Source organism: Grampus griseus, assembly GCF_964374135.1.
Source record: "Grampus griseus genome assembly, chromosome: 21".
NCBI lineage: Eukaryota > Metazoa > Chordata > Mammalia > Artiodactyla > Delphinidae > Grampus > Grampus griseus.
The window spans coordinates 13172507-13188482 of NC_139015.1; the positions used below are offsets into that span (position 1 = coordinate 13172507).

A 15976-nucleotide genomic window follows, 5' to 3' on the forward strand; every position below is an offset into this window, starting at 1 on the left:
TGAAGCTTGCACTGTGTGCCAGGCAGCGTACCTATTTGGCATTCCTTCATTCTTTAGCCAACATGATTGAGTACCTACTGTGTGCCAGACACCACACTAAGTTCTGGGGAAATAATGATAAACAAGAAAGTGATGGGCTATAATCCTGAAAGGGACAGACCCTGCCCCCTGACATCTCTCTAGTCTGTCCACTCCCAACATCCCCATAGCCACCACCACTGCCACCCCGTAACTTCTTCCATGGGTTTCAGCAATAGCCTCCTAACTGTTTTGCCTGTCAACCTCCTCCAATCTGTTTTACACTCATTTTACAGATTATATATTGAATAATCACTCAAGTAAGTGTTAAATAACTACATGATTATGTGTCACAAGCACATGATCCTATGGGGCCACATATTAGGGGGTTTCAACCAAATAGGAAAGCCAGAAGGGCTGCCCGAAGGAAGTGACAACCAAACGGAGAAAAGCAGACGTTGGCCAAAGGGGAGGGAGTGAGAGGAGATTTCTCGGGCCTTGCACACCTCCCCATCACACCTCCACACCTTCCTCACTCAACTCCCTCCGCCTGAACCATCCCTGCACTCAGCCCTCTGGCCAGCACTACTCGTCATCCAAGGTGCAGCGCAAACCTGGGTCTTCCTCACGGTCCTTTCTCCAACACCCCTCCTTTGTGTCTCCACTGTCCACCATCCACCATCCACCATCCACCATCTATCATCAAACCTTTTACCTCTTAGTGCAAGAGACATAGATGGCCGTGTCTCTCAGGTCTGTTTACAACTCTATCCAGCAGTTAATACAATACCAGGTATATTAGTCAGGGTTCTCCAGAGAGACAGAATCAATAGGGTGTGTGTGTGTGTGTGTGTGTGTGTGTGTGTGTGTGTACGAAATAGAAAGTTGGAGAGAGGAAGACAGAGACAGAGGTTTTTATAAGGAATTAGTTAAAGCAATCATGGTGGCTGACAAGTCCAAAATCTGCAGGGTGGGCCAGCAGACTTGAGACCCAGGGAACAGGTGATGTTGCAACTCGCATCCAAAAGCAGTCTGGGGGCAGACTTTCCCCTTCCTTAGGGGACCTCAGGCTTTTTCTCTCAAAGCCTTCAACTGATTGGATGAGGCCCACCCACATTATGGAGGATAATCTGCTTTACTCAAAGTCTACTGAGTTAATGTTAATCTCATAAAAAATAACTTCACAGCAACATCTAGCCTGGTGTGTGACCTAATATCTGGGTACCACGGCCTAGCTAAGTTAACACATAAAATTAACCATCACACCAATTAAAAACAGGTGTTTGGTAAATATTTGTGGAATGAACTTATGAAATCTGCTAATCATAGGTTTATTTTCTTCTTTATTTTCCTTTTTCTCTCTGCTTTGTCTGCTTCTCTTTGAATGCCATTCTCATATCCCTACACTTTTTTAACTTTCCTTCTTTTGTGTGTATCTTTCCCCCAGTGGTTTTTTCCAGGCATGCTGGGGGTCCCATCAACTGCAGAGATATACAAGGAGTCTGCTGTAGCAGAAAAGACCCTGGCTATGACCACCCCCATCCCTGGAGAGTCTCCCACTTGGCAGGAAAGGAAACCACAAGGAGACGAACTTATCAATGTCAAACATAAGAGAATCAGCACCAGGTCTCCTGGCAACCAGAGTTCTTTCCATTTACTGTGGCAAAACCCTCAAGTGGGTATGGGCAGCGAAGGAATAAAAGGCCCTGTACAGGAGAACTCACCTCCTATAACCTGTGCTTCACAGAAACCCTGTTACACTGATCCCTGCCCCACTCTTGCAGGCAGAAAGAACCTGCTTACCTTGGGAGTCAAAGAATTCAGGAAGGTTCCAAGCCTTGGGTGTCAGAACCCAAGTGTTCACTCATCCTCAGGGTGGGCAGTGTGAGACCCACAGCAGCTGTGGACCCCCTCTTGGTCAGTTTTCTGAGTGTGGGGCTGCAGCACTAAGCCCCACTTCCCAGGACTTAACCTTTACCACCTGCCATCAACCTTTACCTGCCATCTCTGAGTAAATATAAGCTAGACCACATCCTACCTTCCTTCCTTTGCCTTCCTTCGTTCCAACAAATGTTTACTGGGCACTTTCTCCATGCCAGGCACTGCACCAGATGTTAGGGACACGCAGATGAATAAGCAAAGGCTGCAGGCTCAGATAACTCACATGCCAATGGAGACAGCCTTGGGTGGCACGGCGGGGCTGACACAGCTGGGCCCTCTTGCCTGGATGTCACGTATGACTGGTCTCCTGGGCAGCCCTCTGGACGTGCTGAATCCCTGTTCCCTGATATTTTTGTCCGGTCTTCCAATTTGTTTATTAAAATACTGCAGCCAGAGAGGTGAGGTGCTCTGGCAAGACACAGCTGATCTTCAAACAGCAAGTGGAAGGCTGAACCCAGTTTCTTTTTAAGGCGGCCGCTGAAGTGGGTTAGCCCTTGTCTCAGAAGTTGTTGAAAAGTTCCAACCACTAGAGGGCACCAACCAACCCTTGATCCATCCAAATCTGCCCAAATCCTGAAGAGCTTCCATACTAGGTCATTCTGCTCCCAGATCTGTAACGCTAATATCTTTCATTTTTCTCAGAATGAGCCTTGAGAACCAGGCAAGCTTTAAACTGAATCCACAGACTGTACTCTTGAGCCAATCAGAAGGTAAGGGAATTAAGCTGTCCTAATACAAATACGCCACAGATTGTCTTATTAATAAATAGATCAGAACCCATGACATAAAAAATTTAAAAAACCTATGCTCAGGGCTTTCTCGCGGTGCTTGAGAATCCGCCTGCCAATGCAGGGGACACCGGTTCCAGCCCTGGTCCAGGAAGATCCCACATGCCACGGAGCAACTAAACCCGGGCGCCACAACTACTGAGCCTGCGCTCTAGAGCCCGTGAGCCACAACTACTGAGCCCGAGTGCCAGAACTACTGAAGCCTGCATGCCTAGAGCCCATGCTCTGCAACAAGAGAAGACCCCGCAATGAGAAGCCCGCACACCGCAACAAAGAGCAGCTCCCTGCTAGCCCCAACTAGAGAAAGCCCACGTGCAGCAACAAAGACCCAACACAGCCAAAAAAAATTTTAAAAACACAAAACAAAAAAAACCCAAAACCTATGCTCATCATCCTATCCATCTGCCAAAATCCAACATCAACAGATAACCATAGCATAACTTCCCATTATTGACAAGCCATTGTACAGCAATGGTGTCTAATAACCGCCAGACTGTGGACCAGTGAACCAGTGCATCAAATTACCTGAGTTTGTTGGTTTTTCATTTTTTTAAAGATACAGATTCAAGGACCACATCCACAAAGTTTTTTTTAATGAGTCTGTAATTGGACCCAGGAATGTGTGTTGTCCAAAGGCTTCTGATGTGTAAGAGTCTGGAAGCCATTGTTATATAACTGGAGTATTAGAAATGTGGAGAGCAAAAATGAGAAAGAGTTGAATTCAAATACCTGGTGACTTATGGGTATATTGTACCTTTAGGAGCTCTGAGAGGGAGACCACTGGGCATACTGAGAATTGCTCCCCTGCTTTGTGAAGCAGCAGCTACATTTGGTCATTGGAAGGTGGGTAGAGTCTTTGGGCTGAGAAGTCTCTCCCGTGACTTGTAATCTCAGTGGGATCAAGGCTATAGCAAGGTCAGGCGTCCTGCGGGAAGGGACACTGGTAGAGTTGGATCAGCTTGTTTGTATCAGCTCTACCACCTCATGGTTATGGACCTTGAATTCCCCAAGCCTTGATTTTCTTATATGTAAAATAAACACAATACTCATCTTATTGTTGTGGGGATTAAATGAGCAAAGATCTGCAAAACACTGAGAGCTGGGAGGGGTTCAGTGCCTGAGAAGTAAGGGCTGCTGTTTGTGTGTTGACCTGTAGTATTACTAGCCTGTGAGAGAGAGCAGGACAGCACTGCCCCTGCCCCCCCGCAAGGCACCAGTGGCCTGGGCTGTCAGCAGATCTATGTTACAAGATACACTTTATTTAAATCCAGCTGGTGGTTTCCTAGGAGGACTGTCTTTTCTAACATACAGTCTGAATTCATCATGCAAGAAAGCACTCATATCCTCACAGTTGAGGTCAAAGAAAGAGAGTCTGCTCTCCCTTTCTGTTTCTACCACTCTTCAGAAGCTTGCAGAGTTTGATGATGACCTCCATGCTCAGTCCCAATGGACCTTTTGAGTCCTGTAGACATTTCCTGCATCTCTCCTACATCAGATCCTGGCGAGCGTCTCCTCCTTGAACCATCTGCACCTTTGCTCCTAGGAATCCCAGGAGCCTCTGAGCTCTCCTCCTTCCCTTCTGATGACCCCTTCCTGGTTGATGTCCTTCACCCACTCCTTGCCCATCAGCTTCCCCCAGGACTCTGTCCTTGGCCCCCTGCCCTTCTCCTTTAAGCTCTTCTTAAGTGATTTCATCCATGGCCATTGTCTGTCAGTCCCTGCAGGCCAATGTACCCTTTTTATTTCTGACCTTCAGTTTCCTATCTCAGCTGTCTCTGGGCATCCACTTAGGGGGTGTCCATATGAACTTTAAAATTAATATGTCCAAAATTAAATTAATCATCTTCTCCTACATCCCCTTCCCCCATATACACCCCCCCCCAACAAATGACCTTACATTCCTCCTTACTGCTAACCTCAATTAATGGTGTCACCGCATAGTCAATTCCCAAACCAGAAATCCAGCAATTCTCTTCCCTATTCTTCTCCCACCATGTTTAATCCTACCCCATGCTCTGCAGATTTTCTCTCTCAAACATGTCCAGCTTGTCCCTAACCCCTATGCAGGACTTTAGCATCTTGACCTGAACCACTGTGATATAAGTAAGTTAAATTCCTGGGTACTGGGCTCGCCCCAACCCATGACTGCCTCTCCACTCACCCTCTACCACACTCCTCCTCACAGTTCATGATCTAGTCAGACTATGTTGTGGTTCCTCAAAACCAGAAAGCCATTTCATGCCCTCACACCCTTCCTTGTGCCAATCCCTTTACTGAGAGCCTCCCTTTACCTCCCACCCATCTTCACTTGGCTACCTCTTACTCACTGTAGTGGGTTGGTTGATGATCTCCCAGAAGATACATCCACGTGGAACCTGTCGATGTGACCTTATTTCGGAAATGGGTCTTTGCACATGTGATTAAGGGTCTCAAGATGAGACCGTCCTGAATTATTCAGGTGGGCCCTAACTCCAATGAGAAATGTGCTTATAAAAAGAGGAGGAGATGGGCTTCCCTGGTGGCGCAGCAGTTGAGAGTCCGCCTGCCGATGCAGGGGACGTGGGTTCGTGCCCCGGTCCGGGAAGATCCCACATGCTGCGGAGCGGCTAGGCCCGTGAGCCATGGCCGCTAAGCCTGCGCGTCCAGAGCCTGTGCTCCACAACGGGAGAGGCCACAACAGTGAGAGGCCTGCGTACCGCAAAAAAAAAAAAAAAAAAAAAAAAGAGGAGGAGAGACACAAAGACAGCCATGTGAAGACGGAGGCAGAGACTGGAATCATGCTGCCACAAACCAAGAAGTGCCTAGGCCACCAAAACTGGAGAAGACAAGGTAGGAACTCTCCCCTAGAGCCTTCAGAGGGCACGTGGCTCTGCTGATAGCTTGATTTTGGACTTCTTAGCCTCTAAAACTGGGAGAAAATAAACTTCCATTGTTTTAAGCTACCAGGTCTGTGGTAATTTGCTAAGGCAGCCCTAGGAAACTAATGCACTCACCTTTCAGGACTCAGTTCACGCATCATCTCCTCCAGGAAGTCCTCCCTGATTTTCTCCTACCATCACCCCACTCCTGCCAGCTTGTATCTGATTCCCTTCTTTTGTCTGTCTCACTTGATAAACTCCTGAAAGGCAGCAATTGGGTTCTTTTTCCCATTGTAATATGAGGGTCCAGCACTGTTTCAGAAATAGACCAGGTGCTCAACCAGATAAACCCATGAGAATCTCAGCCCCGGTGCACCTCCTATGGTCTGAATATTATGCCAGGAACTTCACAAACATTCCCTCACTGATGCATCTCAATAGGCCTAGGAGGTAGGTACCATCATCTCTGCTTTATAGATGCAGAAACTGAGGCACAGCAACTTGTCCACTTTGTAAGCAGAGTTAGAATTTATATCCAGATCTCTTTGATGAGTGTGAGCGTGGCATTTTCAAAAAAACAGTGGCCAACTAGAAGAAGAGGGATGCTGGAGAAGAGTGGGGAAAAGATTGGGTCTTAATTTAATAATTAATAATTTTTAGACAAAGTCATTGTGTGCATGTACATGTCTGTGTAAGTAGTAATGAGGGTCGGAGTGTAGTAAACTAAAGAGGATCTAACTCATAATGCAGCATAAATATATCACAGCAGCTTCAAACCTGAGGCCTGAGAGCAAGGGGTGTTATGATGCATGAAGGATAAGAAAGGATGAACAGGGAGAAGGGGAAACAGGAAGGAAGAAGAGAAGGATAGTTCTTCCATGTTTGGAAACAGAACATGATTCTCTTTATCTTCTCCCCCACTTCCTCTTGCCCACGCCTTTGCCCCTGTTCTCAGAGCATCAGTGCATAGATGCTATCTCAACTCCTACTATGGTACTTGACCAGGTACAGGAGGCTTTGGCCTCCAAAAGACACCCATGTCCTAATTCCTGGAACCTGTGAATGTTACCTTATAAAGGTCAAAAAAAGGACTTTGCAGATTTGATTAAATTAAGTGTTTTGAGATGGAGAGATTATCCAGGTAGGCCCTTAAATGCAACCATAGGTATCCTTATAAGAGAGGAGCAAAGGGAGATTTGACACAGAGAAGAGGAGACATCGATGTGACCACAGAGGTGGGGACTGGACTAATGTGACCACAAGCCAAGGAATGCGGGCAGCCATGAAGCTGAAAAGGTAAGAAAAGAAACAGATTCTCCTCTAGCCCCTCCAGAGGGAGTGTGGCCCTGCTCTCACCTTGATTTTGGCCCAGTACTACTCCTTTCAGACTTCTGACCTCCAGACTGTGAGAGAATAAACTTCTCCAAAGTTTATGTTAATTTGTTATAGCAGCCACAGGAAACCAGTATTGAATACACCAGCTCTTCCTAAATTACCTCCCTCTCATTCAAAACTTGTTTCTTGACAGCCTTCTTTAGTTTGGCATTAGAGAGGATCAAAATCCAGTTACATCAATTCACACTAATGAGAGACCCTTAATGCCCTCAGAGGCAACGATGTTTTAAAAGGAGGGCATTTATAACTCCTCAAATTAATGTCTAATTGGTACGATTAGTGTAAAGAAACAAAGTGAATGGAAACTGCTAGCAGTCAGGTGAAAATTTAGGGAAATGGACCAACAAACAGGTAAATTAGGGTTGGGGTCTGCCCTCAAGAACGTTCCCCTTAGTCAGGGTCTTCTTTTCACTTGTGAGAACATATAGATTCTCCAAAAGTTCTCTGTTTGTTCTCAGTGATTCCAATGTTGCCCTGCACAGTGCCTGGCACACAGTTAAGTGCTGAATCCTGGTGGTGGATGAACGAGGAAGGCAGAGAGAGAGGGTGGATCCAGGGTGTCAGCCACATGAACAGATGGGGTGTCTGACAGACTACTGCTACTGGATTACTGCCCATACAATGGGATCTGTTAACACTCCTGGAATTTTCTCCTCCTCCTGAATCTTCTCCCCAAGTTCTGTGTTATTTACTGCAATTTACAACAATTTCTTATTGTCAGCAATATACACCTCTAATTTTGTGTGCAAGGTCGCCCTGTAAAGCAGGTGAAACCTTTGAGCTGTAGAAAGCACTCCCCTCAGTTCTCTAAGCTGAAGCTCCCCACGATGACTTCTGATGCTGCTTTAATACAGAGCAAAAAGCTGGAATTATCAGCCCCAAAGAAAAGCCAGTTGCCTAGAAAAATCAAAGCCCAGAATCAACACGGTTCACAATATCTGTAACATACTTTCTAAGTGATGTTAATGTCAAACTATGGAAAACAACTCCTTCACCTATCATGCAGCCTCCCTAAGTGTTCTTACTCAATAGTTACATTTACGCTTCCCCTTGTTAGTTCTTGCAAAAGTCCAAAAATAAATGGTAAGATATGACCCTACGGGGCCCTGTGACAGATTGCCAAAATAATCCCTGAAGCCCCTCTTCCAGTTTTCCTTCATTCATCAAAACTACATTGAGCATCTACTACTTGCAAATTCTGGAGAGACATGCAGGAAATAAATCACTGCACATAGGAGGCAGTACTAAGGAAAATATTGCAAACACCCCATAGAATATTTGAACAAGCAGTGCTACAAAGCCCCCCTTGTTCACAGGAAGCCTTTCAATCTGTGCACTGAATTATTTCTACTTAGGACAGCCTGAAAGTCCCCTCCACCTTTGCTGTTGTCTTTCTAGGCTACCCCTTCCTACCTGGCACTTGCCAACTGGTAGCCTTCAGCTGTTAAATACCAAATGGTGGCCTCCAACTTCAGCTAAAGTGGTGTTTCACAAACTTTGAAGGGCACAGGAGTCAACTGGGGATCTGGTTCAAATGCAGGTTCTGATTCTGTTAGGTCAGGGGAGGACCCTGAGGTTCTGCATTTCTAATGAACTCCCAGGTGACTATTACGCTGCTGGTCTGAGGACCACATTTGAGTAGCAAGTGATTAAGTAAAAAGAACTTCCTTTTTACTGAAAACAAAATACAGCCAACTTCATAAGGCATTCGATTCTAGAGGCATAGGTGTAATGTTTCAGGACTTCCGTAAGGAGAGAGAAACTGAAGGCATCGGAGCCATTGGATAGACGGTGGGGCTGGTGCCTAACCGTGATTTCAGAGCTGCTACCTCATTCAGCAAAAACTCACGTACTAGATCTAAAAATAGAGTTAGAAAGCAAAGAACTAAACTGGGTCAGAGACAAGAACAAACGAGATACAGACCAAAATCTGGGGAATCACTCTATTACGGATACAGTTTTCCCAAGTCTCTGGTCGCCTTTCAGATTTGGGGTTTAGATAAAAGCCCACACCTTCAGTGTGTGTCCTCATGGCTGGAGACATCCCCCCACCGTCACCTGGCTGCTCTGACAAGCACCGTCTCCTGACACGCACTTCCTGCTGACGTCCTTGCTGAGCTGAGAACACTACTCGTGATCAGAGGGAACAGAAGAATTTAGGGTGCTGAGTAAGGAAAAGCCCAGAGAAGTCACCAACCCAATAGGATGTGTGCTGCATGGCTTCTAGGATGGGCACTGGGGGTGAATGGGCACTGAGGGTGACTGCTGTGTTGAGGCTTCTGTACCGGGGTCTGACACAAACACAGACCTTTTCTTTCTTATGACAGGACACGCCCCTGAGCCATGTCCTTTTCTGAGTGGTGTTCCCAGCCTCTGGCTCACATCAGTGCCCACAACGTGCTGTCATCACTGGACTTGGGAGAAGCAGGAACATGTGGACTGAGGCCCAAGGACACAGTTGATGCCTCTGACAGCGATCACACCAGCCAAAGGCAGCAGGTGTCCTACAGAATGTCTGCCAGTCCTGAATCACAGCGTCCCTACTGGAACTCTCCTTGCAGTAACAGAGGAGTAAACTGAGGCCGTCGGCCCTGGAGGTCACACAGCAAATCAACAAACACTTGAGACAGTGGCTTGCTGTGCGCCATTGTCATTCCCAGTTCCCCTCGTGGCACCTCAGATTCTTCGGTGGGAAAATGGGTATCGGATCTGATGCTCTTCTGGGCTTCTTTCAGAGGAAACATCCTACAGTCCCACATTCTGGGATCCTATTCGCTTCAGAAATAGAGCCCAACGTGGGTTCTCTTTGTGCCTTGACCTCCTGGTACTTCAGAAGTACAGGAGAGTCAGCTACCGCTGTGTTTTCTCCACTCTCTGACAAGACTCCTCACATTTCCCCACTTGATAAAATCCCCAGGCCCACTAATGAATCTACAAAGTCTGTGTATTAAGATGGGAGGAAGAGGGAGAGATTTGAAATCACCCAGAACACTTCGTCTTAGAGCAATTTGGCTGAAATGACCAAATACCCACTAGATTTGTTTTCTTTCCATTCATTACCCCTTCCCCTTCCCAAGCCCATAAACCCTCAGTTTCTAGAGTTGGAAAGAAACACAAAAGAGTCAATTTTTCAGTGTTTGGAAGCTGTATGTCAAATCTATGTAGCTAAAACATTTTTTTAAAGTAAAAATAATAATATTAACAATAATAAACATTTTCTGTTTATGATTGCTGTATTCTCCAACAAAGGTCTTCAGATGCCAGGAGTCTAAGTACAGACTACTATTGAATTAGCATCGTCTAATTTCTAAGTAGTCTTACTTCCTAGTTTTCCTTTGATTTGGATGCTAATGTTTGAATCACTTGAAATGGTCATGCTGTTGAGTTGAGGGGCTTCTGAACTTGGAGGCTTTTTTCAGCCTCACACCCCATGGGAGACACTGCTGGCCACCAAGCACCAGGTGATGTCACCTGTGCGAGGGAGCATCTAAAGGCCCCCCATCATTTGCCTAATTTGGGTCGATTTAACAAACCTCAGGCCAAATACTGGGGCTTTTTTATGGAGAGTGAAGCTTTCTCAGCAATGGGAAAAACTATGAAATGAATGAAAATATCACACAACAGCACAAACCCCACAAAACACCACTATGTGAGAACCACTGTAGAAGTGATTTCCAGGCAAAGTAAAACAATTCATTGAGTAGGTAAGCCTTCTTTTAGGTGCTCTGCCCATGTTTACTTCCTTCATCCCAGTGGCCACCTTGTGACCTGGTAGATACAGTAATTATCTCCAATTTACAGAGGAGGAAACTGAGGCACGGCAGGATTCAGTGAACAGCCTGAAGCCTCACCCAGCTGGTATGTGGTGGAGCTGGAATTTGAACGACTGTTTGGCTCCAGGGACCAGAGCTCTTCATTATTCTGCTCTCATTTTGAGTGGAAACTCGGTCACCATCAGGGAACACTTTATCACCATCCTGGGAAGTAGGAGTAAAGGGACGATGACTGTGAGGGTCCCAGCACCCCCTTTCTGGCAGTGTGATTCAAGCCTTCCTGCCGGGAAGACAAAAATAAAACACACCCTTCCCCTCACCTGAATGGGAAAAGGCTTTCCCAGCCTTCCAGAAAGGGCTGCAGACCCAGAGGACCTGGTGAGGATGGCCACCTCTCCACCCCACTTCCCCTCACTTCCCCACCTTCATTTGGGCCCCTCCCCCAAGCCATACGAGGGGACTTGCAGCCCTGGGCAAGATCTGGAGCCCAGCTCCCAAGCAAACACGGGAAATTAAACAGTTTGCACAGAATGAAGTTTGGCCCGTGGAAGGTGCCCGCAGCTGGCGGTTAACACCAGCTGTAAGAGGATCAACTCCTAGTCCGCTGGCTTAAAAAGGGGATAGGGGTGAGAAGTGTGCGCGCTCCCTTTTACCCATTCACGTTAGTTAATTTGGATGATAAGGGTTCGTGTTTAATCCCCTTGTGTGCGAGTGAATATACTGAAATCGACAACCTCTGAGAGGGCACCGGCGGCTGGCAGAGCAACCTGCGGGAGGGTGCGGGTCGTGCCCAATCCAGCGTGAAGTAGAAAAGAAACGTCAAGAGGAGACTGAGAGTATGACGGGGAGGACACCCTAGGGGTGCGTGGTGCGGACCGAGCCCCACACCTCCCAGACTGCAGCAGGTGGGCTGCTCGCGTCCCCGAGGCCCGGCCCGCCAGGCCCGCCTCTGCGCCCTAGGAGCCCCCTAGGTGCCACTGGAGAGCAGGGCTCCCCCCCAGCCACCTCTGCCAAGGACTAACGACACCCAAAGGGAGAGCGCGGGCCCTGCCGTAGTCCAGCAGAGGAGAGAGAGTTTAGGCAAGGTGGGGAGCAGAGAGGGAGGGAAAGATGTGTCAGGAGAGGTCTCGGTTGTTCTCAAATGCAACAGATTAGAAAAAGGTGAGAGCTCAGCGGCTCCGGAGCAGGTCATAGAACAAAAAGCATTTTTACAGTTTCCATCTGCAAGAAACCTGGCCCCCACGCACAGCCCGCAAGGCTGGAGCCCCCAGAACTCGGGTTCCGGCGCAGCAAGTGCCAGCGAGGCCTGGCGGTCGGGGAGGAGGCCCCCGGCTGCTGGGCCCGGCTGCCCGCAGAGGCGCAGGCGGAGCAGAGCTCCCAGCCGCCGCCGCCCCCCTCCTGCCCCTCGCGCCAGCCCTGCAAATTTCCTCCCTCCTTTCGGTTCGTGCCTTCCCTCCCTCCTCCTCCCCCGATATATTCGCTCTCTAAAACCATAAAAAAGAGATCAACCTCCCTAACTTCACGGAGCCCTTTTCAGTGACAAATATTGATGCCCAAAGTGTCTGCGCTCTCCCGCCCCCAAACTTTAAGGCGCCCGCGAAAGGGAGACATAAAAAGTTAACAATGCTGTGAAAATATGTTTGCAGAAAATAGACAATCGTTGGATTAAACGTATTCAAGTATGAAATAATGCCTTTTTGTGTCAAAACTTGGGCGATGGGCGGGTACAAAAGTTCCCTGTGGCAGCTACTTGCTCCCTTTGTGAGCCGTGCGCTTTGGCGTCTCCACTTGGGCGCATTACTTAGAGCCCTCTAAGCGCGATTGTTTCTCCCTTTCTAATGACATTTACCGGATCAAAACATGCTGTTAATTCGATCAGAAGGCTTCACCCTCTCTGACAAAGCCACAATAATTTCTCCTGAAGTTTGTTAAATTGACCAAAATTAGGCAAATGAATAGGGGTCTGTAGGCGCCCCCTCTCGCAGGTGACGTCGCATAATGCTCGCCTGGGCCAGCTGCATTCCCCCTTTTCTTCTCAGCCCACTCTTCTCCGTGTTGCCCCCCCAATCCTCCCACCACCCCCCTCACACACACACACACACACACACGCACACACACTCACACACACGCCTGCCTGTCTTTCCTCCCCCACCCTCTGGCATTATTAAAATTTAGCCCAATGAAACTATTCATACTTTTCAATGGACATTTTCCTTATAGGATAATAGGCTACAAATTGAGCCTCTTCCCCCCGCGAAGAGAGAGCCCGAGGGGGGGAGAAAAGAAAGGCGGCGATGTGGTCAGGGAGTAGGGGGGAGCGTCGCGTGCCAAAGACCTGCGGGAGGGGCGAGGCGAGGCGGGAGCCTCTTGTGCCCGCCGCAGCCCCACACCTGCCGGGATGTCCGGACAAATAAAGCGGTGTAAACAAAAAGGGGGGAGATGGACGTGTCACCAAGTCGTGTGAGAAAAGCCTGGGAACAAACGGGGCGCCTCCGTCTCCAAGAGCTCTCCCTTGAACCCGGCGGAACAGCCTATTAAAGGCTTACTTAATTACTTTAATGACTCTGGACAGGCTTTAAAACGCACTCGGCGCTGAGACTGCGGGCTTGCTGGGATTTGTAAACAGGCAATCGTGTGAGACTCAGCGGTGGGACTAAAGGAGGCGACACTGTTTTGTGAGGGTCCTCGCCCCCCGGCGCCCGCGGCCGCTGCGCCCCTGCGCTCGCTCGTCCGCCGGCGCAGGTTTACCGCCTCCTTCCCGCCCCGGCTGTTGCCATGCTAATGTTATTCCCCCGCCGGTCACGTGTCCTTTGAAGGGCCACGTGGATTAACAAAGCTGATCTGCCCCCAGCTCGCCCCCCTCGGCTGCTAATTTTTTTTTCTTAACTTTAAAAAAAAAAAAAACTGATCTTGAATGCATGCATCCCCCAAACGCAGCTCCCCTAATCCTATGGAATAATTCAAGTCGTGAATGCACTTGGAGCCCTGGATGACCGCTTTATAAGGCAGCCCCTGGTAGTTGGGAGGCTGCAGTCTACCTGGGACACTCGAGGAGGCACACGAGGCGAAAAGTGGACGGGTGCCTCGCGCCACCGCCTCTCCCGAGGGCGCGTACTGACCAGAATGTCAGGAAAGCTCAAGGAACGCAAAGTGAGTCGGCTGAGCCCAGATGGCTCTTGCGCCAACAGGGTGGGGGCGTCTGACGCCCGCAGCACCACCTGGCTGGACCGACGGGCAGGGACATTATCACACGGGACTTCTCCTGGAGAGGAATCCTGAGTGGTTTGGGAAGGGGATGAGGATAGAGGAAGGGGACGCCTCAGTCAGGGAGGAGCCCACGCCTGGAGGCTGGTGGCCACCTCCCCACTGCCCTGGTGCTCAGCACGGCGGTGTGGCCCAGCGGACGCTGGAAAGGGAGCGCACCAGCGCGGGTGTGAGAAGGCAGAGCTTATGTGACCCACTGTGGAGGGACAGGGGCCTGGGGCGAGTCCCTGGGCAGCGTTGAGGGCTGGGAGACAGCTGTGCCAGCCGTGCCTTTCACGACTCTCTGGGCAAAGCCATCCTAAACGTACAAACCTCTGTTCGCAGAGAACACCCGTTTCCCACAAAGTGATAGAAAAGCGGAGGAGAGACCGGATTAACCGCTGTTTGAACGAGCTGGGCAAGACGGTGCCCATGGCCCTGGCGAAGCAGGTAACGTCGGCGGCCGAGAAAACGGTGCTGGCGCTGGGGATCCTCTGCCGCCAGTCTCGGCAGTGATGCCGGGAGTTTGGAGCCTGAGAGGGCCTTGCACGTGTGGGCTCCCTTCCCGGGTGCCTGAGCGCTGAGTGAGCCCCGGGCGGCCCTCGCGCAGATCCACAGCAGCGCCCCACTCGCTGGTCCTCTCCGGATAAAACCTTGCACCCAGCCTGCCCGGGTTGGCCGGCACCCGCTGGGCCGCTTCGAGGAGCCCTTCCTCCTTTTGCAGAGTTCCGGGAAGCTGGAGAAGGCGGAGATCCTCGAGATGACCGTTCAGTACCTGAGAGCTCTGCACTCCGCTGATTTTCCCCGGGGAAGGGAAAAAGGTGGGCGCGGGTTGCGCAAAGGGGAACCTGGACAGGGACCGTGCGCCACACGGAGACCTGGGGGCGGGAGTGGGAGTGAAACGGCGCTCGCTAGAGGTCTCTCGCTCTCTGGATGCTGCCGGAGCGGGGGCGGGGGCGGGGTGGAGGTGGGAGCGGACTCCTGTGAAAGCTAGGGGGACTGGAGCACAGGTGTCTGGGGATACAGGTTCCGCGGCCTCCTCTCAGGTGGGGAGGGTGGGGTCAGACTCTTAAGGAAAAGGAAGTCGCTAGTTGGCGTTTTTCCAGTCTCCAGAGTAACAAGAGGAGAGGGCGGGCGTCCAACGGAAACTCCGGCCAGGAAACGTGATGGGAGGTGCTTGGCCCCCGCCTCGCACTCCCGGTCGGAAAGGGCGCTCACAGTTTTTTTCTTTCTACGGTTTTTCTCGCCCCTCCAGCAGAACTGCTAGCGGAGTTTGCCAACTACTTCCACTACGGCTACCACGAGTGCATGAAGAACCTGGTGCATTACCTCACCACCGTCGAGAGGATGGAGACCAAGGACACCAAGTACGCGCGCATCCTCGCCTTTTTGCAGTCCAAGGCCCGCTTGGGCGCCGAGCCCGCCTTCCAGCCGCTGGGTTCGCTCCCGGAGCCGGATTTCTCTTATCAGCTGCACCCAGCGGGGCCCGAGTTCGCAGGCCATAGCCCTGGTGAGGCGTCCGTGTTCCCGCAGGGCGCGGCCCCGGGGTCCTTCCCCTGGCCACACGGCGCGGCCCGCAGCCCGGCGCTGCCCTACCTGCCCAGCGCGCCCGTGCCTCTTCCGAGCCCTGCGCAGCAGCACAGCCCCTTCCTGACGCCCGTGCAGGGCCTGGACCGGCATTACCTCAACCTGATCGGCCACGCCCACCCCAACGCCCTTAACCTGCACACGCCCCAGCACCCCGCGGTGCTCTGACGCCGACTCGCCCGCAGATTTCTTTGCGCTTCGGGCGCTGCCTGGGAGAAATACTGTATATTGTACAAGTGTAAATACGGTGCCAACAAAAGAGCTGGGTGGGGGAAGGCCAAAAGCGAAAGAGTCTTCTGAAGGATCTCCCCCTTGGCAATAAACGTTTTCTGAAGGTACCAGAAAGATGGATTTCTTGTTACCTTCTGCTCTT

The 15976-nt window shown here is 50.2% G+C and overlaps 1 protein-coding gene across 2 annotated transcripts; it reads left to right on the forward strand.

The window, feature by feature from the left end:
• Positions 1–13896: 13896 nt before the first annotated feature.
• Positions 13897–15771, forward strand: HELT (helt bHLH transcription factor; the record flags this gene model as incomplete). Of its 2 annotated transcripts, none has more annotated exons than XM_082680563.1 (4): positions 13897–13923; positions 14362–14466; positions 14741–14837; positions 15272–15771. In XM_082680563.1, 4 exons carry the CDS (start codon positions 13897–13899, stop codon positions 15769–15771), a joined length of 729 nt encoding a protein of 242 aa, XP_082536689.1. The 2 variants fall into 2 exon arrangements, with proteins under 2 accessions (XP_082536689.1, XP_082536690.1); XM_082680564.1 differs by having other exon boundaries at positions 15275–15771.
• Positions 15772–15976: the final 205 nt, after the last annotated feature.